A 23015-nucleotide genomic window follows, 5' to 3' on the forward strand; every position below is an offset into this window, starting at 1 on the left:
ATGCTTCAACAAAGTATTGAGCAAAGGCTGTGAATACTTATGTACATGTTATGTTTTCGTTCTTTATTTTTAATAAATGTGCAAAAAACAGTTTTCACTTTGTCATTATGGGTTTTTGTGTGTACAATGTTGAGGAAAATAATGAATTTAATCCATTTTGGTATAAGGCTGTAACATGAAAAAATGAAGCGCTGTGAATACTTTCCGGATGCACTGTATATACACTACCGTTCAAAAGTTTGGGATCACCCAGACAATTTTGTGTTTTCCATGAAAACTCACACTTTTATTTATCAAGTGAGTTGCAAAATGTATAGAAAATATAGTCAAGACATTGACAAGGTTAGAAATAATGATTTGTATTTGAAGTATTAATTTTTTTCTTCAAACTTTGCTTTCGTCGAATGCTCCTTTTGCAGCATTGCAGACCTTTGGCATTCTAGCTGTTAATTTGTTGAGGTAATCTGTTGAAATTTCACCCCACGCTTCCTGAAGCACCTGCCACAAGTTGGATTGGCTTGATGGGCTCTTCTTGCGGACCATACGGTCAAGCTGCTCCCACAACATCTCAATGGGGTTGAGATCTGGTGACTGTGCTGGCCACTCCATTACAGACAGCATACCAGCTGCCTGCTTCTTCCCTAAATAGTTCTTGCACAATTTGGAGGTGTGCTTTGGGTCATTGTCCTGTTGGAGGAGGAAATTGGCTCCAATCAAGCGCTGCCCACAGGGTATGGCATGGCGTTGCAAAATGGAGTGATAGCCTTCCTTATTTAAAATCCCTTTTACCTGGTACAAATCTCCCACTTTACCAGCACCAAAGCAGCCCCAGACCATCACATTACCTCCACCATGCTTGACAGATGGTGTCAGGCACTCTTCCAGCATCTTTTCACCTGTTCTGCGTATTGCTAAATAATTGATCCCCGATGTAGTCAGTCATCTCAATGTCCTATCCCGGACGCAACCTCTGTGTCTTTCTCAAGGCTGACGAGAACCAGTGTAAAGAGTCTGACATGTACCATTTCCTCATGTTACCTGAATGCAACACATGAGCAGAGATACTCTCCCTGCGCATGCGCCCATTGTTCGCTTTACCAGTATACTGTAATGTGTGCTTCAAAAAGGTGTGTTGTCGTTTAGCCACTTCGCGTTGTGTATATTTATGCTAGTGTACTCGGAGCTCATCGGCTGCCGTCCATGTATTGCAAAGAGAAGCTGGAGCTGCCGTACAGCCGGAGGAAACGGATTATGTCTGCAAATAAAACAAAGAAAGTCAAAATGGCTACTAAATCTTGTCCTGAATGCGACCAACAGGTGAGGGAAATACTTGTTTCAGTTGTGAACCCTGTCGACAGTGGACCTGATCTAATGTTCGTAATGTCGGCTGCTGAAACCGTTTCCCGGTTGAGCAAGTTAACGTTCGATGCTGCTGCTCTGTTCCGCAGAGGGAGCCTCTGTCCTCTCAAATGCATATCTATTGACACGTATTTCCCCTGGTTCGGCTGTGTTTGGTCATGTCTTGTGTGAGCAATGGAACATTAGTTGCTCTCCGAATAAGAGTAAACATGTGCAGCCTCTGGCAACTTCTGAGTCTTATCACGACGTCCTGTAGTTCGCGGTGAAACGTTGTGTGTTCCGACCCGAGAGGGAACGACGTGAGATCTCTTTTTTCTGAGCGAACATAAAAATGTGACTTATTAACATTTGAAAAACAATGGGTTATTATTCAATTGTAAATAATAATATCGGCTCATTTACAAAGCTTAGAGCATTAATCTGTTGTCAGTCGGTACGTTTCTGAACATAGTTTTTTCTACGTTGAGGGATGGTTGTTCGGTATGCTCTTGGAACAATGTTTTCAGAACGTTCTCGATTGCTTGATGTTGTTTTTCTAACATTCTCTGAGTGTTATATCTCTCTGAACCGTGTAGTTGTAACGTTCTCTTAAAAGAATGTCAGAACGGTTGGGAAACGTTGTTTTCTAAACGTTTTCAGAATCTTGTCTTCCTAACATTAACACATAACGTGGTTCTTGGAACGTGTTTTCACAACTTTATTTTACTAATATTTTCTGAATAAATTAAATGTTCTCGGAAGGTTGTATCCTGAACATTCACAAAACCCCGGGACATACTAGTTTTGGAATGTTTTTAATTCAGAATGAGCATTATATCCTTGAGGTTCTTGCAATTTCAAAATGTTGGTTCCTAACATTATGGGGATATATTTTTTCTGACTGTTCTTTGGATGTTCTATTCCTAACCTCGTTTTCTAAAACTTTCCCAAAACATTGTTTTCTGGAATGTCGGTTAGGATTGTCCTTTTAATGTTGTATTCATAACATCCGAGAATTCAACGTTGTTGTCCCCTTTTTTAACCTTGTTTGGGAATGTTCTTAGTTCAGAATGTTCTCTGAAGGTTTTATTCCTAACGTTCTCGGAAAGCCTTGTGCAGCTTCATCATTTTGAATTGAGCTATCTTCCTGGTGATTTCGGGAGTCGGGAATCAGGAAATATCTACGATCGTGTGTCTCAAAAAACAATATTTCCTTTACGTCTTGCACTGTGTTTCAGCATTTTCCCATCCCTCCAGTAACTTAAAATGTATGCTAATTTGTTTTAGCCACATTATGCTGCCCGTTTAGGTATGGGGTGCAAAAGATCACACACATTTCCCGTTTTTGATGGGGGGAAAAAAGAGAGCAAACATAATTTTGAGATACCCTCATCGTGTTTTGTCTGCAGATAAAGATAGTCGTTTTCTGTTTTGTGATGGCAGCTTGTATATCAGGCTATTGTTTTTTAGCTACCCTGAAGTCAGTGTGAACCATCCATATAACTTGACTAATATAGTCATCTACAGTAGTTATTTGCTTGAAAACACAATGCAAATGGTTGAGAAAAAAAATATTGTATGGTTTTTATTGCTCAAAACAACCATTGATTGTTAAACTGGATCCGTACGAAAGACAACTAATTTTCAATCCATTACACCACCAAACACAGGAATTTGTGTAAGACATGAAACACACATTGTGACACAGTTGTCACCTGGACTACTTTTAAATTATATCTGTCTTTTAGGTCCATATGTATGAAAGATATATAGCATTGTTTAACTGGCTGATAGTCCTGAAATCACATTGACGATTCAAGAGGAAGAAGCTGTTTATATGATTTTATTCTTTGAGCTATTCTGTTGTGCTTTTTTGATCAAAGCTCACATGTCTAATCTCCCTATCCCCTACGGCAGGGGTGTCCAAAGTCCGGCCCGCGAGCCAATTGTGGCCCGCGGTCAGATTTCATATGGCCCGCGACATCGGTCATATAATGTGTTATTTGTGGCCCGCCAGATCTGTCAGAATAAATAAATCATAAAAACTTGAAAGACGTAATTCCTCCTTTCTAATGTATCTGGCTCTGCATCCGTGGCGTGAACCCTTCTCGAAACCTATTTGCCATGGCGACGGCAAAAAAAAGGAGAAAAGTTGACAGTGAGGGCCGCCGCTTTCAGGAGCGGTGGGAATTACGAGTGTTTCCCCTACCATGAGAACAGGGTGGGGGTCCGCCCCACTGACATGTTCTCTATAGCGCCAGATTACAACATAAGTAATGTCAGGTTGTTTTATTCAACTAAACGGTCGTATATTATTGATCGTATCGACACAGCGGCATGTCATTTCTGTCTCTACGTGGTGGCGTTCACACTTCTCCTGGCTCTCGGTATCCCGGCGGAGCTCCGCCCCCATGCGCACAGACAGGTGCGCACATACAGGTGAGCGCGCTCCAACCAGCCGGCAGAGAGCGTCCAATATGTCGCGGGAACAGCAAACCGATACCTCTGCGTTCCCACAGTGGTGAAGACGGACACGTCGTCTCAGAGTAGCTCTCTGCTAGAGCAGAGACGAGGTGGGGCGCGAGGGTAAATGCAGATTCTTTTATTTCAAGACCTTGTTTGAGAACTTCACATATTACAAACTACACGGACATAAAACTAAGTCATTAATAAATAAAGAGCGAAATGCCTGTCGCCTACTTTTGTGTAAATGTGTACGTTACAGCGTTAACCGGTTACGCTGCGCATGCGCGACAGACTAGATTATTGGCGACTTGCCAGGTGTTACCTCAGCGTTCCAGCTGTTGCCCTTCAAAACAAGAGCTCAACATTGAGCATTATTGAGAGTGGCCGTATCAAGCCTGCAACCCCGTTTTAAAAAGAGGTGGAGTGGAAAGCCCATTTTATCACACAGAGTAAAACGTGATGACTCAAACATATCTGCACTTGTTTCGTTTTTCAAAGGTTGCGCGTTTTTGTTATTTTGAAAAGATATGCAGTGTAACTAACACTCAGTAAAACTCTTTATGCCCAAATTCTTGATCTTATTTGGTTTAATTTGTCACAGGTTGCACTTTATTGATATTATCTTGAAAAGGTATTCAGTGCAAAACAGGTTAATTGCAGCCACAATAAGCTAAATGTGAAGTGTGTTGAACGGTAACATATGTCATTAACAGTGAAAAACCTGTAGATGTGACAAACTATTGTGTTTCTGAAAAGATCTAGTAAAAGATAAGGGCAAAATTAATTAGTTTGTAAGTGTAATGATAACAGACCACTTTGCATTACTTAAAACTCCTGTTTAAAATGTTCATTAAGCAACGTTATGTAACTCATAGAAATGTAAGGTATTCTATTTACAGCGTTTTCATTGTTATCTGACAATGAAAGGCAGACTTGCTTCTATTATATGTGGTTACATTGTCATTTAAAAAATAAAAGTAATTGTGACAGTTAAAATACATTGTTTTATAACAGTCTATATTCATGTAACTTTTGTGGTTTAAAAAAATGTTTAAATGAACTATTGGCCCTCGGGCATCTTGACTTTATCACAATTGGCCCTCATTGCAAAAAGTTTGGACACCCCTGCCCTACGGCCTAAATTGTAGCAGTGATTTAATCATTTTTGTGTTTCCTGTTTGATTCTCTCTAGATTCCAGTTGCGTGCAAGTCCTGTCCATGTGGTTATGTGTTTATAAGCAGAAAACTTCTAAATGCCAAATTAAATGAGCGCTCTTCTCCAGCTATAGCAGGTAAGGTTCAGCCTGCATAAAGTACGCCTGATATTGTTTGACCTTGTGTTTTAATGTCCCTTTGATTCTACTTTTGTGTTGAGCAAAGAAATGGTAATTCAATGACATTCTTCAGGGTTATTTACTTCGTAAAGTCTCACCATCTGCCATGGATTTATGAATACAAAGCCAAGAGAGAATTACTTCTGAAATGTGCTGCGGTGCCTCTACACTGTAGTAAAGTACTGTGTAAAAACACTAGTCTTTGGCCCTGTAGAGTCTACAGGGCCATAGACCAGTGTTTTTAAAATGAGTAAGGTCTAGAATTCTGATCTTTAGGATGGATACTGTTAAGCAGGGGCTCCCCCAGGATTATCTCTGCGTCAAACACTGGAAATGCATCAACATCTGACAAAGTATGTGGGGATTGGATTCATTTTGAGACTCACCACCCACGACCGACCAACCAGCCAGAACTGCCAGACCAAAAGCCACCAAACCGCCCCAGAGAGGAGTGGGAAGCTAAGCTAATTCGGTTACGACCTGAGGCTACGCCACTACCCAGCATGCTCCTGGCTATCTGATCGCAGAAAAATTAGATGGATGAAACAGCGGGGGGTCAGTGACTGTTGAGCCCACATCTTCACAGAGACCTGGATTCTTCGTGGTCCAGTATCAAGCTGCACTTGGCGGGCGGACAGCAGGACAGAGAGCAGGACTCCAGGGGACAAGAGGAGATGGACCCCATGTTTACATCATGACGCTTGGTGCGCAGACAGTCAGAGTTGATGGACAAGGTTTCCTCGTATTTAATTTACCATATTATCTGCCAAGAGAATACTTTTTCTTGCTGCTGGTTACATTCTTTGTGGTGAAAATTCTAATGTTTTTTGTGTTGAAAATGGGATACCTCTGAATTTTATTGTTCTTCGCTGTATTGCATAATTACTAGTGCTGTGAAAAATAACGCGTTAACTGAGTTAATTAAATTACAGGTTTAACTAGTTATTTATTTTTAACGCATTTAACGCATGCGCAGAATGAGCTTCCAATCCGTCTGTTGTTGGTCGTCTCTCCAGCAGCATGTCATTCTGTCTCTACGTGTCGCGTTAACACGACTCCGATCTCTGTCTCGCGCGCCGCAGAGCTCGGATGCCGGCGTGTGCGCGCACATCGGGACGAAAAAAAGTCACTTGCACCCCCCCCCATTTCCCCCTGTTATAATAGTAGGGGAAACACTGGAGTTGATAAGCGTGTCTTCTTGTCTGATCAATACGCAACTGTGAGGTGCGCGAATGGACCGAGCGGCCAGCTGCTGATCACTCACTCAACGAACAGACGGTGCGCCGAAGACCCATTTTGACCCAGGAAAAACCCTGAATGTATATATGGGATTCAATTCAATTCAGTTTATTTGTATAGCCCAATTTCACAAATTACAAATTTGTCTCGGAGTGCTTTACAATCTGTACACATAGACATCCCTGCCCCAAAACCTCACATCGGACCAGGAAAAACTCCCAAATAACCCTTCAGAGGGGAAAAAAGGGAAGAAACCTTCAGGAGAGCAACAGAGGAGGATCCCTCTCCAGGATGGACAGGTGCAATAGATGTAATGTGTACAGAAGGACAGATTTAGAGTTAAATCATGATTAATCCACAGAAACCTGTGATTAACCTGATTACAAATTTTAATCGTTTCACAGCCCTAATAATTACATGATCCTTGAATTCCTGCATTCTGGTGACTTTTCATGGGGAAAATGTATTTATTTATGTTGTAAAAATGAGAGGAAGACTGTAGATTACTATCAAATATTCCCTGTAGATCAACTATTTTCATGGTTTACTCTTTAGGGGGAATTGAGCTCTTTAAATGTGCATGTGGTACCTATTTACCTAAATAATAGATTTCAATACATTTCTAAAGCAAACCCCTGGGTTTTAGTACCTAACATCTGTTTCAGCAAGATTTTTGCTCATGGTCAACTTTATGCAAATATATCCACACCGTAATCGAGAATGAAGCAACATTTTGAGAAAATAGATGAAATAATCTCCCTATTTTACCAAGTATGATTTTAGTTTTATATATGTGTTGTGTTAAGTTGCTGCAGTGAGCACAACAGTGCTATCATGTGGGATGGCAAGTATGCAGGACAACCAATCACATATACATCATTAATCATGATAAATGGGACAATGTTTTATGATTATGTGGATAAGTTAGGCAAATTGCTGGACAATCAACTGATATGTGTGAAAGGCAAGAATTGTATTTTGAAAACCTGACTGGATAATTGAGAGATCACCATAGAACAAATGAGCAAATGTGTTCATATATCCATGACAAACATCACCAAACTAGCTGCATATTTTTAATTTGAGCTGTTAAAACCAGTCCTCAAATGCCTGGGGGGACTTTGAGTGAGTAATCACTGAAAGGTTGTTATTGTGATGATGAAAGAAGTGTGTGAATTGCTCTCACTTCTTTGGATAGAATTAAACCTGCTGAAGTTACTGCTGCCTGCGGTTTGATTTAGGCAACTGAGCTGCTTCCTTTTGTTCAGCCAAAAAGTGCTTCAACCTAGAATAGCCAATTGCAGCTATATGCGAGTGCATTTGATTTTATTTCTCAAAATTATTATAATTTCCATATTTGGTCGTATCGTCATTGTTTTTTAAAATAAGAAAACTCGAGACGTCTGCCTGGAACCAGTCTAACCAACTCTTATGATGTGACCTTTCTTATGATCCATGTTCTGCCTCAGACAAGCTGGACTTTAAGCGGAGGAGGACAGAACGCATTCGCAGAGAAAGGATAGACTCTTCTTTAACCAGTGACATGGAGAACAGGAGAAGATCCAGGGCCAACAGCCAATCGGATCCCATTCGAAGGGGACGGGGCAGACCAAAAACAGTGGTGCTGAAGAAACAGGAAGACGAAAAAGGTAAAAGAAGTGATTATTCATTTACCGTACGATAATTCGATAACGTAAAACTGGCAGAGGTCATGTCCGGATTTTGTAGGACAAGTCAATAACGTAAAACTGGTTGAAGTCATGTCCATTTATCGTACAATAAGTCGATAACGTAAAAATGGTTGAAGTCATGTCCATTTATCGTACAATAAGTCGATAATGTAAAACTGGCAGATGTCGTGTCCGGATAGCGTACGATAAGTCGATAACGTGAAACTTGCTGAGGTCATGTCCATTTACCGTACAATAAGTCGAAAACGTAAAACTGGTTACGCTCATGTCCATTTATTATCGATAAGTCGATAACTTAAAAACGGATCGAGGTCATGTACATTTATCGTATTGGTAAGTCGATAACGTAAAACGGATCGAGGTTGTGTCCATATATCGTATACAGGTGAAATATGTGGAGCTAGCATTTGTAACGAATGAATCCATCCTCTTCTCCCACTCCGTCTTTGCCTCATGTCTCGCTCCTCACCCACCTTTAACTTTCCCACGGGGAGGCAGGCATCGAGGTTTGACAGCCACTGCTCCAGAATGAATTTGACATTAACTATTATTAATCCTACAGTAATTAAGCATGGCCAGAGATACATTCAGTATTGACAAAATGGGTTTTCTGTGATTGATTGGGTTTTATTGTGTTCACAGAGAAACAAGAGAAGGAAGTGGATATTTATGCCAGTCTTTCGGATGAGAAGGCCTTTGTTTTCTCTGTGGCCTTGGCTGAGATCAACCGCAAAATCTTGGGTCAAAGACTCATCTTATAGCTGAAGGCAGAAATAACAGAGCCCTGACACAGAACGTATCGTAGAACAACAGCAAGGGGTTGACCAAAGAGGGCAGAACTGTCTGGAGCAGAACTTTGATCTGGATGATGGAGAGAGATTCAGCCAGCTGCTGAAACTTGAGACTGAAGTTGAAGCTGTTTTCATTGGGAGACCACAGCTCTCCAGCACCTTGTATTATACACCCATCACAGACGTGCTAATCAATGTTTCTAGAGTATGGATTGTGTTGTAACAACATGAAAAGAAGCATGATGATATTTCCCAACTTTTCTGCAGATACACACGTCTGGAAGAAATACTACATTCACCTGAAATAAATAGACTATTAGAAAGTGGACTTCCTCAATTGACAATAGGTTCACGTTAATTTAAGGGACCAAGAGATTTTTGTAGCTGTGTGCTTTCTTAAAAACTGCGAGATGCAATAAAGATCTTTTTATTTTTATTTCCATTGTTAAATGATCTGTAAGTAATGTTGAGCACGTAGTGCATCCTATGCACACCATGTATTTATGAGTTACTTTTATGGACTTTGGCAAATGGTCTTATTTAAGATGAATTTCACCTTTCTTTGAATTAAACTAGATAAAATTTGCAATCAACTAAAGACGGTATCCAGCTTTCCTAGATTGATAAACGCAGTCAGATTTTTTTTGCTTATAGGTAGTTCTCATGTAGTAAAATATGTTCTCTTTTAAAATAAAAGGAATTTTATCAATCTGTCCAACTTTGATTCAATCAGCAACTTTTCTTGGTTAATTGATGAAATTATGTTCAGTTTGATGGGCCATGTTTGTGTGTATGCACATACACATGTGTGTGTGTGTGTGTATATATATATATATATATATATGTGAATAGTTATATTTTGACAAAAGTGAAAAATAAGCATCCTTCTTAACAATTTTTTTTTTTTAAATTCATGTCCCAAGTTGCCAGACATTCTGTTCTATGACTTCAAAATATTAAAAACAATTACTGAAAGGTTATTCCACACTTCTCAGTGTTTTCGGTTTAGTTACAGATATGAGATGAATACCACTGTCCAATTCTGTGTGTTGAATCCTGTCAAGACATGAGGGAGGAACTGTGGTGCTGTCGAGGTGATGAATCCAAGAAGAGAAATGTACACTTTTATTGATTCCTGTGGGGAAGTTCTTTGCATTTAATCCATCCTTAGTTATTAAGGAGCCGTGGGCTGCTGTGAAGCGCCGGGTGGCAACTGGGGTCTAGTGTCTTACTCAAGGACACTTTAACATACAATTTATGGGGAGAGCGAGGATTGAACCGGCTACCTTGTGGTTACAGGACGACCAATCCCCCTATGAGCTACAGCCGACCCCCAAACCCACCCTTCACTGAAAGTAATTTTTTTAATTCTGCGTCTGTGTGCATTTCCCACATTCCAGCATGTGTAGCACAGACTGGTGTGGATGTGAGTGAGACGTGAACTGTATGTAGAATAGAATAGAATCAGCTTTAATGGCCATGTAGGTTTGCACATACATGGAATTTGACTCCGGTTTCACTTTGCTCTTCCGTACTTATACACACACACAATATACAATAAGCGGGATAAATATAAAAAAGACATTAAAGACAGTAGTCAAAAAGTGCAGATAGTGCAGATGGAAGAGTCTGATTAATTGTTCATCAGGTTGACGGCCAGTGGAAAGAAGCTATTTCTGTGTCTGGTGGTTTTGGCGTACAGTGCTCTGTAGCGCCTACCAGAGGGCAGGAGTTGGAACAGCTTGTGTCCAGGGTGTGAAGGGTCTGCAGTGATCTTTCCTGCCCGCTTCCTGACTGGCGGTGTACAAGTCCAGAATGGAGGGGAGGCTGGAACCAATGGTTCTTTCTGCAGACCTGACGATCCGCTGTAGTCTGACTCTGTCCTGTTTGGTGGCCGATCCAAACCACACAGTGAGAGGACAGACTGGATGATGGCGGAGTAAAAAAGGATCAGCAGCTCCTGAGGCAGGTTGAACTTCCTGAGCTGGCGCAGAAAGTACAGCCTCTGCTGGGCCTTTTTGCGGATGGTGTTAATGTTGGAGGCCCACTTCAGGTCCTGGGAGATTGTGGAGATGTAAGCATCAGTCTTGTAACAGACTGAGACAGCTGACCAGTCCAGGTGTTTGCCACCTCTCATCCACGAACTGGGATCCACCACAGTGGGCAGGTGAGGCCATGTAGATCATGGATTGATGTTAAAGATTACATGATTTGAATATAAGGACCTGAAAATCAGTGTCAATAGTGACAACACTAAACTGCCTCAGAACGAGAGCGGGACGATCAAACATTGCTCTGGTCAGATGGGGCTCAAGACCGGCAGACCAGACCATGGAGCACTGCCCTCTACACCAACCCTCAAAAGACAATGCAGTGTTCAATAACAATGCAAAGAAACAGGAAACTCATATAACCGCCATGCTTCAGTTAAACGAAAATAATAGAGGTTATAAGGTCTATGAATCGATATTCATATAATCTTTTATCAGTCTCTGCGAGAGGTGGAAAATAAGTATTTGTTGTTTCTGTCCATGTTAGTCTGTCAATAAGAGCCTAAAGTAAACGGCAACTGTTTCATCTTGTTCTCTCACATCTTAGTTTAACTATTTATGTATAACACTGTAAACATGTTTTATTGTTACCTCTGCAGATGAAATATCTTTAGAGCAATTTCTTTGGTTGGACTCCATTGTTAGATGCTGTCAATAAAGTTTGATCGAACAAAACAAACAAGCATGAGGTCGAATGCTCTGCAGTCTATATATGATTGTATAGAGCGCGTGCGCGCGTCGGCCTTAAGACGAGCGAGCGTGCGTCAGCGGGGACGCGCCACAGTCAGACAATGTCTGCACGGAGCCCATCCGGAAGAACGATGCATCTCCTGAAACACTTCGCACGTGGGTGTCCGCCGGCCCCACTCTGTCCGTCTTTGCGGCAGCATGTTCGGGGTAAGGCGGCAGGGCTGAAGCGGTTCAGCACGGCAGAAGCTTCCGTGAGGACGGGAGCTCTCGCCATGGTGAGGGAGAGGTGCCTGACCATGGCGACCTTAAACCCGCACGTGAAAGCGGTAGAGTACGCCGTGAGAGGACCCATCGTCAAAAGGGCGGGAGACATCGAGAGGGCTCTGCAGCAGGTCAGTGGCTATACATATGGCAAGAATACAGAATAATCTCAATTCCCTGTGCGCGTGTGCGAAGATGCGGACAGCAGAGCTCAATGAGAAAGGTTGCGTCATCCTCTGCCTCGATTGCGATCAGGGTTGCCAGGTCTGTGTGACAAAACAAGCCCAATATCAGAACTCAAAATATGCCCATAACTCCTTCATGATGCCCCCCTGAGATAGGAAAGTGACCCACTGCGAGCGTTGTCGACGGAGTGTGCTCAACTGTGTGCGCGGATGTGTCGGCGTGTACGTGCTGATCTGGAGTCAGTTTGGTAGGATTTGGGTATAAATAAATTATTTCATTTTAAATATGGATTTTTATTGAAAGATATTCATGTAATTTGCATGCAAAATAGGTCTACCCGAACCAGCGGCAACACTTCAAAAGTAGCCCAATTCCGCGGGAAAACCGCGGACCTGGCAACACTGATTGCGATGTAGCGACCCGTGCGGACGGCGACCACAAGACCGGGTCCTGCTATATACCTGCTCACCACGCTGTGAAATAGATCTGTCCGGCTTTAAGTCCACTGTGTGGACAGCTCTGATGGGGCTGCTGGTTTGTGTTTTTACTTTTGTATTCAGCATCAAAAGAATCCAATGTGAACATAAAGATAAGATAAGTTACTCCTTTATTAGTCCCACAGTGAGGACATTTCAGGATCACAGCACATTAGAGCATTAATAATGATCAAAATAATACACAAAACATAATACTAATACTAAAATACTAAATATACAGAGGAAACTAAATATATACACAAGGCAGTGACCAAAGTGAATTTCCAGCAGGTTAAAGTGTCCAGGAAAATAAAGTGCTGAGTTTGCCACCATCTCCAGCGATCTACTGCAGTGTGTTGTGCAGCCTGACAGCAGCGGGAAGGATGGACTTGTGGTACCTCTCCCTCAGACACCGGGGAGGAATCAGCCGGTGGCTGAAGGAGCTGTGCAGAGCTGCAAGAGTGTCATGCATGGGGTGGGAGGTGTGGTTCATCAGGGACGAGAGCTTTGCCATCATCCTCCCGTCCCCCACCACCTCCACAGTATCCACAGGACACCCAGCACGCTGCTGGCCTTCTTTATCAGCTTGTTCAGCCTCTTCCTGTCAGCCGCTGCCATGCTGCTGCTCCAGAAGACCACTCCATTTAAGATGGCGGATGCCACCACAGAGTCAAAGAAGGTCTTCAGGAGTGCTCCCTGCACTCCAAAGGACCTCAGTCTCCTCAGCAGAAAGAGTCTGCTCTGTCCCTTTTTATAAAGTGCATGTGTGTGGTCAGCCCAGTCCAGCTTGTTGTTCAGGTGAATACCCAGGTTGCTTATGGTTGTGAGGATCTTGTTCTTGTCTTTCCAGGGAGAGAAGCAGTCTTTCACTGAAGTCATCAAAGCCAACATTGGTGACGCTCATGCTATGGGCCAGCAGCCAATCACTTTCCTCCGTCAGGTGTGTAGCCAACCAATCTGCAGCAACCACCATCTCTGACGAATGTTTCCAGCTCCTGCCAATTATGGCAGTTTAACCCACTACACTCTGTCTCGCTCTTTTTATCTCTCACTGTCTGTGTTTTTGTCTGTGTGTGTGTGTGTGTGTGAGTCCCATTGAGATAAAAAATCTCTTATTTTCGAGGGTGACCTGGCTGAGACAGGCAGCAACACAAGAAACACATAGTTACAAACAAAAAACACAGAACAAGACAATTTAAAATAAACAAAGTTAAGAGACAGTGACATAACCGGGTTAATTTAAGAAACAGTCTGTACACATACAACATCCCTGTCCCAGGGCCTCACATCAGATCAGGAATATTTTCCAAGAAATAGAAACAACCCTTTCACATGGAAAAAATGGAAGAAACCTTCAGGAGAGCAACAGACAAGGATCCCTCTCCCTGGATGGACAGAAGCAATATACTGTATGGCATGTCTACAGAAGGAAGCATTACAGTTCTTTTAGGGGTTTTGTTCAGAGCTGAGAGTATCACTCACAGTGGTGAGTCCAAGCTTTAACGTTGCTAATGAACCACAGTGAAGCATGGTAAGCCATGTCCACCATGCGAAGACCGTTAGCAGAGGCATGCATGTAAAGAAGATCACCATAGTCCAACACAGGTACAAAAGTAGCAGCAACTAATCGCTCTTTGACATGAGTTGAAAAGCACAGCTTATTTCGAAAATAAAAACCTAATTTTAACCTCAACTTTTTCACCAGGTACTGCACATGTGGCTTAAAGGGGAGGGAGTCATCAATCAAAATACCCAGCTATTTATATCAACAACCTCTATTTCACTTCCTTCAAGAGTGACCACCGAAGGGATATTCTGTGGCCTACTCCGACTGTTTGAAAACAACATAAGTTTAGTCTTATTTGTATCTAAAACAAGTTTCAGTTGAAATAGGGTATTTTGAACAACATTAAAAGCTTTTTGCAAGAGATCAATTGCCTGCACAAGAGTTTCTCACACAGCAATATATCAGTGTGTGTGTGTGTGTGTGTGTGTACATACTGTAAGTATATCTATTCATACTGTATATTTGAGCTACTTTCTCTGTTCACCTACTGGAGCTCTTTTTTAAATACTGATTGGTTGAAACAAAATGATTGAGTCCCTCCAAGCAAACCGTTCCCTATGTGTCTCTCCATCTCTTCTGGTTGTTTGTGTGTTTGAATCTAACATTGTTCATTCGGCCTCTCTGTAGGTGGTGGCTCTGTGTTGTTTCCCAGAACTTTTGGAGAGTCCGGCTTTCCCTGATGATGCCAAGCAACGAGCCCAGCGCATTCTGCAGGACTGTGGTGGACAAAGCCTAGGTGTGTGTGTGTGTGTGTGTCTGTGTGTGGTGGCAGTTGGCATTATGCCCAGAGTATATAGAGGCCTTTTCACCAGGAAATATTTAACATAGAGAGATAGATAGATATATACTTTATTAATCCCCAAGGGGAAATTTGTCGTCACAGTAGCAGCACCAATAAACTAAACACACATGAATAAAATATAAAATATAGAAAACAGGGATGAAAGATATAGATGTATACAAGTAAAATATAAAATACAAAATGAAGTATATATATGTATATAAAATGAAACATATATGTATATATATATACACACACACAAACAAATATAATACAATGACTGTGCAAAGTATACAAAGTAAAATAAAAAATATATGTATATATATACACAACATATATGCATACACAAATATTATACAATACTAATGACTGCAGTGTAAAATTCAATTAAATATAAAAATATTAAATATAGACAGAGTTTGCAAAATGCAAAGTATGTGTGCAGTGTAAATGAAAATGAAATGTGTTTGTATGTGTGTTGTGTAAATAAATGAAATGTGTAAAGTGCAGATCAACATAGTGTAAATATGAAGTTATTATTACAGTTATTGCACTAGGAAAAAAACATGGCAGCTGTGATCAGCCAGATTTCCTTCCTCACAAGTTATACATATACACACACATACAGTCTGAACTGTAGTACTGCAGTGTTGCATTCAATTATATCGAGATTGAAACAAACATGTGTATTATAATGGCGTGTTACAACCATTAGATGTGTACTGTGTGATGTGTATTTCTTCTTCAGGCTCGTACAGCGCCAGCCAGGGTGTGGAGTGTATCCGTCGAGACATTGCTGACTACATCACACATAGAGACCAGGGTGTACCTTCTGATTGGAACAACATCTACCTCACCACAGGGGCCAGTGATGGCATCATGGTACGAACAGGACTTTTGGGTTAATGGGAGGTGGGAGGCAGGGAATAGATAAAACAAGTAATGGGAAAGCATTATGACTTGATAGTGATTGCACTTTTTCTGCTTTCAAATTAATCACATACATCCTACATATTGTTTCTAGAGCATCCTGAAGCTGATAGTATCAGGTCAGGGCACCTCCAGGACGGGTGTGATGATTCCCATCCCTCAGTACCCACTGTACTCTGCAGCCATATCGGAGTTAGACGCTGTGCACATCAACTACTACCTGGATGAAGACCATTGCTGGGCATTGGATATTGAGGAACTGCAGCGAGCCTACCTCACCGCTAAACAGCAGTGTCAGCCCAGAGTCCTCTGTATCATCAACCCTGGAAACCCCACCGGTAGGACATTAGGATGTTTAACCCTTTATCTATTTCAACTTTTTATGAAGAATAAGAGGGGAATGATGACTGTTTCCATAAAAGAGATGTTGTTCTTGACATTTTTAGATGGAATGCTTCGGCAGCATTCCAAGTATTGTTCTTTACATCTATATTAGTTGGAATGCTTCAGCAATCAAACTATTGTTCTGCACTTTTCTTTTTTTTCTTTTTTCTGGGGCGACTGTGGCTCAGTGGTGAGCAAGGTCGTCCTTCAATCAGAGGATTGGCGGTTTGATCCCCGGCTCCGCTAAACCATGTTGATGTGTCCTCGACATGGGTACACCAATATTGCTCCTGTACACTGACTGAAAGTGGAAGCTGGTTCCATTAAAGAGGAGCTTGTTAACTGAAGGCTCTGGCTCCCATCCTACTTTTTAGGACTCTAGGAACTACAAGTAGCCCTGCATTTAGTGAGCGCAGCTTTCTAGTGGGGTAATATATTTCCTAGCAAGAGCTACTTCATTGTGGCCACTTATACCAACAGGGATGGGTATGACCTAAAAGCAGTGCTTGTGGTAAGGAATGTGGTCAATGCATAAGGCTGAAATTACTTCACTGTAACAAGTGAGTGTTACCACGGGTGTTTCCCCCGTAGCACAAAGATGCTGTAAACAGGAATTAGTTCACCAAGCTTTATTACTTCATTAATAATGCGGCCTCTGTGGTGCGCTCTCGGCCTTGCCCCTGAGCGCCCCTGCTGCGTCCGCTGGTCTGCCTGGATTATGGCAGCATAGGTTCCACGCTCTGGCAGAATTCCTTACTCTCCTTCGTCCCTATTTTGGGGAACAAAACACAATTAGCTGAGGCCAATTAGGCCTCCACCTGATACCATTCCCACACACACACGCTGGAGACCAAGCAACCCCTAGAATATTACATGTGTATTTGTGAGGTTTCTGAATATGTATCTCATGCATGACAACAGTTTGCAAACCTTTTTTTTATTATTAGATTTATTTATTTATCAGTACTCAGCATCACTCCCACACATCACTTTTCCTGCAGATGGTAGTGGGTCAGCTAGCTGTCAGCTGAAGGTTCCGAGTAGCTTTCACAGTGTTTTCTTATACATCAGGTTCACTTTTAGACCATGTTGAGGGTTGAAATGTTTGGACATGTATTTGTGTCTAATTACTGGGAAAACATGTCCATTGTGTGTTTAGATAGCATTGACTACCTTGCATATGGACCCCTCTATAAAAGCCTATGTGTTGCTTTTAGCTCTGACACCAGACTGGTATTTACTTCCAATGTTAATAGTTATCTTGTTTCCCAAATTCTGTTCCCCAGGTCAAGTGCAGAGTAAGAAGTGTATAGAGGAGGTGCTCCACTTTGCCTTGGAGGAGAATCTGTTTGTCATGGCTGATGAGGTAACGTAAAATAGCAGCAAATTCCGAAGCTCATGAAGTAGGAATACACAGCTCATAGAGCTGAGACTGTCAGCCTGTCTACAACCTTGGGCTCCTATTGTCCTCCATTACTGATGAAAAATAGGCAGCTCTGGTATTATGCAAGACTTTCCTATATGTTCTAAGACTATCTTGCCAGATCCTTTCAATTCTTTGTGTTGGCGGCCATTTTCATTGAGAATAAATCTAATATTTTCAGAGAAAACCCCATAATGTTGAGAGTACAGTTATTAATATTGAGAAAAGGGTTGTTATGTATCCAGATAGGAAGCAGTTGAAGTGTTTCTGTTGTATTCTCATTAGCATATTATGTCTCTCACATGTCATAACAGCGTAAACACTGCTGTAATTAAAGACAATATTTGGAATCCCTAAGATTCTCTATATAGATGAGGACCATAATTTATTTGATCAATTACATTTGTTTACCCTGCTATGACATGTTAAAATTGTTTCTGTCAAAAAGGAAACATTCTGAACGTCTCAATGGTTTGACAGGTTGATTTCTTGTTGCACCATAGTTGTTAATCTGTTTTTTTACAGGTTTACCAGGACAACGTGTACGCGTTGGACTGTCAATTCCACTCCTTCAAAAAGGTCCTCTATGAGATGGGCCCTGAGTACTTTAACAATGTGGAACTGGCCTCCTTCCACTCCACCTCCAAGGGCTACACTGGAGAGTGAGTAACCATAGCATTGAACACACACACTGAGCAAGAGGGGGATCAGATATACTAATAGCCTACAAAGCCCCATCATTATCCAAATAGACTCTATGTTCTAAAAACTAAAAACAACATTTTCATTAAGTTCAGAGTTTGAAAATATGTCCTCCTTGTTGCGTGAGATGATCAAATTGACACCGCTCTATGGAAATATGGAGTTACAACCATTAGCTTCAATGCCTCATGAAAGCCCAAATTATTGTGTTGACTCTTTTGGATTTTGGATAATTCACAGATGACAGCAGCTTGTGGTCATTTTTGGCCAAACACAATGGACATAAGGCCCACATTTTCCACCAATCATTGTAAAGCCACCTCACTGCCCATCAGCCAACTTTACCTCAGGGGTGAATTTGACATTATAATTTGGTTCTTGGGCATATCAAACTAAAGAGACTAATTGGTTCAACTCAATTCAGTTTTTTTTGTATAGCACAAAAACGTTCACAGGAAGAAACCTTCAGGTAAGCAACGAAGGAGCATCTGTTGATGTCATTGCCCTGGCACTTCTGTATTGGCTGCTCTGCACTAAAAATCTTCTCCTCACCTCCAAAGCCTTAATTGGTGATCCGCCATCATATGTCCTCTCTTTCTCCTTCTGTTTCATGGGTAGTGGAAATCTGGATTGTGAATAATTTCTGACTTATTATTTATGATTTCTGTCATATTCTTTGAATGTGTTGGAACTCTCTAACACTGTTCATCTGTACACATTACATCTATTTCTTCTGTCCATCTGGGGAGAGGGATCCAACTCTGTTACTCTCCAGAAGGTTTCCTCCCTTTTTTCCCCGTGAAAGAGCTATTTCTATTTTTTGGGGAGTTTTTCCTGATCCGATGTGAGGTCCTGGGACAGGGATGTCGTATGTGAACAGATTGTAAAGCCCTCTGAGGCAAATTTGTAATTTATGATTTGGGGCTATAGAAACTAAACTGAATTGAAATGTATATGTTTTAAGACTATCTCGCCAAACTAAGTATGATCCTTCCAAATGGTGGAATGCCATATGCTTTCAAGCTTTCGCAATGTTTAATTTAATTTGTGGGTCTGAGGGCTGTACATGGTAGAACATGTATCACCATCCCCTGATGTTGAGTGCCCTTTCTCTGGACTTCTCATATTATCTGCTCTACGTTTTGTTTCTCCACACCCTCCCACTCAGGTGTGGTTTCCGTGGAGGCTATATGGAAGTGTTGAACATGGATCCACAGGTGGAGGCCCAGCTGGTCAAACTACTTTCTGTTCGCCTGTGCCCCCCTACCCCTGGACAGGCAGCAATGGACGTCATTGTTAATCCCCCCAAAGTGCATGAGCCCTCGTATGCGCAGTTTATCAAGGTGCGTGTCTTTGGTTTTCTTAAATCAATTAGGTGTGATTCAATTCAATTCAATTCAATTCAATTCAGTTTATTTGTATAGCCCAATTTCACAAATTACAAAATTGTCTCGGAGTGCTTTACAATCTGTACACATAGACATCCCTGCCCCAAAACCTCACATCGGACCAGGAAAAACTCCCAAATAACCCTTCAGGGGGAAAAAAAAGGGAAGAAACCTTCAGGAGAGCAACAGAGGAGGATCCCTCCTCTGATGTCACCTTCACAGTATTGGCTCTGAAGGACATAGTCAAAACCACTAGCACTGTGACTCACGTTTGCACCATTCAGAGGAATAATAGAGCAGTATGTGTCAAGGCTGGCATCAAATAACACTGTTTATTAAAAAATTGTATATTATTATAAAAGTAAAGAATATAATTCGATTATTCAAGATTAACTTTAACTATTTTTACCTCTGAACAGAAATTTGACTGCATGTTTTGCTCCCTACATAACACGATTTTCTCCTTTTGTGCATTAATCCCCCTGACTACTTTTAGTTCTCTTTGTACAGAAGTTCAGAACTTGTTCCTTTCAGCCACTCAAATCTTTGCTTAAAGCTGTAGTCAGTGTTCTGTCAAAGTCTTCTAATAGAATTGAACCAAATCAGCTTACAGGGATCCATCTAAAATTACATTACATTTCATTTAGCTGACGCTTTTATCCAAAGCGACTTACAATCATGTCACATTCATACACCGTAGACACAGCTACAGGGAGTAGTACCATCTTTACTGAGACCAGTACACTTACTTTGGAAGTATATCTTTTTTCTTGGTCACTCTGTCGCATGAAGCTGTACAGAGGAGATTATCATGTTTGTTTATGGCCAAAATGTGTGTATCAATAATGAGACCCGGATAGGCTTGTGACATTGCATTCCAATGGCAAAAAAATACACGTAATGTATGCAGCCATGGGAAATGCAATGTACTTATCACTAGCAACTGCTAGGACAGAAATACTACTACACAAGACGTGGGTATTTTCGTATCCTTTCCAGGAATGTTGCCTTATGTGTGGTCAGGTCTCCCTCTGAGGGGGACCAGACCGACACACCGTGGGGAGGTTCCATTTTCCATATTTGTTATAGCTTGTGTATTTTGTGTTATGTTGGTGTCCAGGAAAAGAGCTCAGTCCTAGATGTCCTAGCTCACAAGGCCATGCTTACAGAGCGAATCCTAAACTCAGTGCCTGGGATCAAATGCAACCCAGTCCAAGGGGCCATGTATGCCTTCCCTCAGATCTTCATCCCACCACGAGCAATCCAGGAAGCCCAGGTCTGTAACTTCACGCATTTTCTAATGAGGGATTGTCCTGTGCAGACATAGGTGGTGAACAGAAATGCCATCAAAATGTACCATACAAATACAAAACTATCCACAACATTGTATGTCAGCTGGATAGAAGAGTTCAGTTGTATTACATCCGGTTTTCATTCAGGTATCTGTTTAAAATAGCCTGTATAGCTTGTTTACACAGGTAAGAGAACTGTTGTCCATGTCCTTGCTAGCTTGTGTCAAAAATCTAATCTCTTTATGTCATACGAACACTTAATAAAGCTAATTAAATCCTATTCTATCCCGGCATTCATTGAACGTCCCAGAATATGTCTCCAATCTGTTGGCAGCTGAATAGAGTGAAGGCATCATTGACTGAAGTAACAGGGGTTTGGTTACTGGTTTCTTTTATTTGCAGTCCCAGTCTATGGCTCCTGACATGCTGTATTGTCTCAAACTGCTGGAGGAAACTGGTATCTGTGTCGTTCCAGGAAGTGGATTTGGCCAGAGGGAGGGAACGTTTCACTTCAGGTTAGACATGAACACGTTAGAATTGTATTCAAACATTCAAACATAATGTTAACTTAATATTTAAAAAAAGTCTCTATCTCTCGTTTCAAGTCTTCTTGTATACAGCATGATGTTCATTTCGTAAATGATGCTCCATTTAGAGTCAAACTGACTATAATGGGCGGGGCTACAGGTCTCTACATGACCAAATCCATGTCCAGTGTCTCTTTAGTTGACTTTCAAAGTCATCAGATCCAGCAGCCTAGCTGAAACAATGACTTTTATCCATATTGAAAATGTGACACTGTGATCACCGAGCCAACGTGGATTTTGACTCTGGTCTGGGAGCTCTAAACACTGTCAAGGCACGAAAAGCAGGGCTAAAATGGTGTAGTGGCATTAATTCAGAGAGCAAAGTGTGTATTTGTTTTGACGGTATGTACGTGTTTATGTTTTTTAGAATGACCATCCTGCCAAGCCCAGAAAAGCTGGAAGTCCTCTTAGGGCAGCTCAAGGAATTCCACCTCAGATTTCTTGAAGAGTATTCACAACAGGCACCTCAGATCACACGAACTACACAAGACTAACACAGAGAAAAGTCAGAGCAACCAAACTGATGCTTCAGTTGACAGCTTGTGTAATGTTAATAAAGCTAACAATTGCTTTATTTTTCCACACTGGAATTATCAGTAACAAAACCCCAAAACACATCTTATTAACCGGCCTGATGGCCTGAAAAGGCTAGCAATGCACTGGAGTCCCACTGATAATCTCACGAAAACCCAGATTTTGTGAATATGGAACTTCCAATACATGGTGCTTAAGAAGAAGCGATCTTATCCTGATCCCTCGGCTTTAAGCTAAAACCAACAATGTATGTAATTGTATCATAATATAATACATTCCCTTGTATAATATCTGGAGATGTATAAGGGGGACTAGGCGATGCCAATAATGGAAGGGGGGTAATTAATAATATGTATGTATATGTATAAATGAGGGTATGTATGTACGTGCATATATATGTGTAGGTATTGGCATATTTTTTCTTATTTATATTTCTTTATTTTATTTTGTATGATTATGTGCTTGTGTATCTTTATTATTGTGTAGTGTGCACTTCTTTTCTTTTTTATATGGCTATCTAGAAAATTACAAAATGTGATCACAAAAAAATTAAAAGGTAACAATTAGGGCTGTCAGCGTTAACGCGTTAATCTATGCGATTAATTTGGCCGCGTTAACGCACTAAAATATTTTAACGCAATTAACGAAATTTTTATTTTTATTTTTATTTTTTAAACCGCGGCAGTACGGTTTGACACTGTTTCCGTTTTTAAAACAATCATTTCTCCGCGAAAATAAGGAGCAGAAATCAGTTTAACTCGTGGATGAATCAGTCGGGTTTCCTCCTGCTCCTCCTTCCTCCCGTCTCCCCCTCTGACACAGAGGAACAGAGGGGCGACGTGTCGGGTGACGCGGCGCGGAAAGAACTCGACACACGAAACCTTCAACGTGATTGGTCAATCCG

General features: G+C 41.4%; 2 protein-coding genes across 4 annotated transcripts; both read left to right on the plus strand.

The window, feature by feature from the left end:
• The first annotated feature begins 1096 nt into the window (after positions 1 to 1096).
• On the plus strand, positions 1097 to 9839 carry c4h16orf87 (chromosome 4 C16orf87 homolog). 2 transcript variants are annotated; one of them, XM_056412120.1, is made up of 4 exons: positions 1108 to 1317; positions 4997 to 5096; positions 7847 to 8026; positions 8711 to 9839. In XM_056412120.1, exons 1-4 carry the CDS (start codon positions 1201 to 1203, stop codon positions 8827 to 8829), a joined length of 516 nt encoding a protein of 171 aa, XP_056268095.1. In that variant the 5' UTR covers positions 1108 to 1200; the 3' UTR covers positions 8830 to 9839. The 2 variants fall into 2 exon arrangements, with proteins under 2 accessions (XP_056268097.1, XP_056268095.1); XM_056412122.1 differs by lacking the exons at positions 7847 to 8026; positions 8711 to 9839 and adding an exon at positions 5415 to 7595 and having other exon boundaries at positions 1097 to 1317.
• A 73-nt stretch (positions 9840 to 9912) lies between these two features.
• Positions 9913 to 22679, plus strand: gpt2 (glutamic pyruvate transaminase (alanine aminotransferase) 2). Of its 2 annotated transcripts, XM_056412106.1 has the most exons (12): positions 9913 to 11992; positions 12812 to 13257; positions 13374 to 13463; positions 14718 to 14826; positions 15620 to 15753; positions 15896 to 16139; positions 17472 to 17551; positions 18134 to 18270; positions 19479 to 19653; positions 20819 to 20974; positions 21393 to 21505; positions 21945 to 22679. In XM_056412106.1, the coding sequence occupies exons 2-12, from the start codon at positions 12907 to 12909 to the stop codon at positions 22069 to 22071; spliced, it is 1716 nt and encodes a 571-aa protein (XP_056268081.1). In that variant the 5' UTR covers positions 9913 to 11992; positions 12812 to 12906; the 3' UTR covers positions 22072 to 22679. The 2 variants fall into 2 exon arrangements, with proteins under 2 accessions (XP_056268081.1, XP_056268082.1); XM_056412107.1 differs by lacking the exon at positions 9913 to 11992 and having other exon boundaries at positions 12734 to 13257.
• Positions 22680 to 23015: the final 336 nt, after the last annotated feature.

This window comes from Pseudoliparis swirei, chromosome 4 (genome assembly GCF_029220125.1).
Source record: "Pseudoliparis swirei isolate HS2019 ecotype Mariana Trench chromosome 4, NWPU_hadal_v1, whole genome shotgun sequence".
Lineage (NCBI taxonomy): Eukaryota > Metazoa > Chordata > Actinopteri > Perciformes > Liparidae > Pseudoliparis > Pseudoliparis swirei.

Excerpts from the sequence above, each read along its gene's own strand:
- gpt2 (XM_056412106.1), top strand. The coding sequence starts at position 12,907 with ATGGACTTGTGGTACCTCTCCCTCAGACACCGGGGAGGAATCAGCCGG. Across the intron at positions 14,827-15,619 it reads CTGTGGTGGACAAAGCCTAG|GCTCGTACAGCGCCAGCCAG; the intron begins GTGTGTGTGTGT and ends TTTCTTCTTCAG. Across the intron at positions 18,271-19,478 it reads TCCAAGGGCTACACTGGAGA|GTGTGGTTTCCGTGGAGGCT; the intron begins GTGAGTAACCAT and ends CCTCCCACTCAG.
- c4h16orf87 (XM_056412120.1), top strand. The coding sequence starts at position 1,201 with ATGTATTGCAAAGAGAAGCTGGAGCTGCCGTACAGCCGGAGGAAACGG. Across the intron at positions 1,318-4,996 it reads GTCCTGAATGCGACCAACAG|ATTCCAGTTGCGTGCAAGTC; the intron begins GTGAGGGAAATA and ends GATTCTCTCTAG. Across the intron at positions 5,097-7,846 it reads CTCTTCTCCAGCTATAGCAG|ACAAGCTGGACTTTAAGCGG; the intron begins GTAAGGTTCAGC and ends GTTCTGCCTCAG.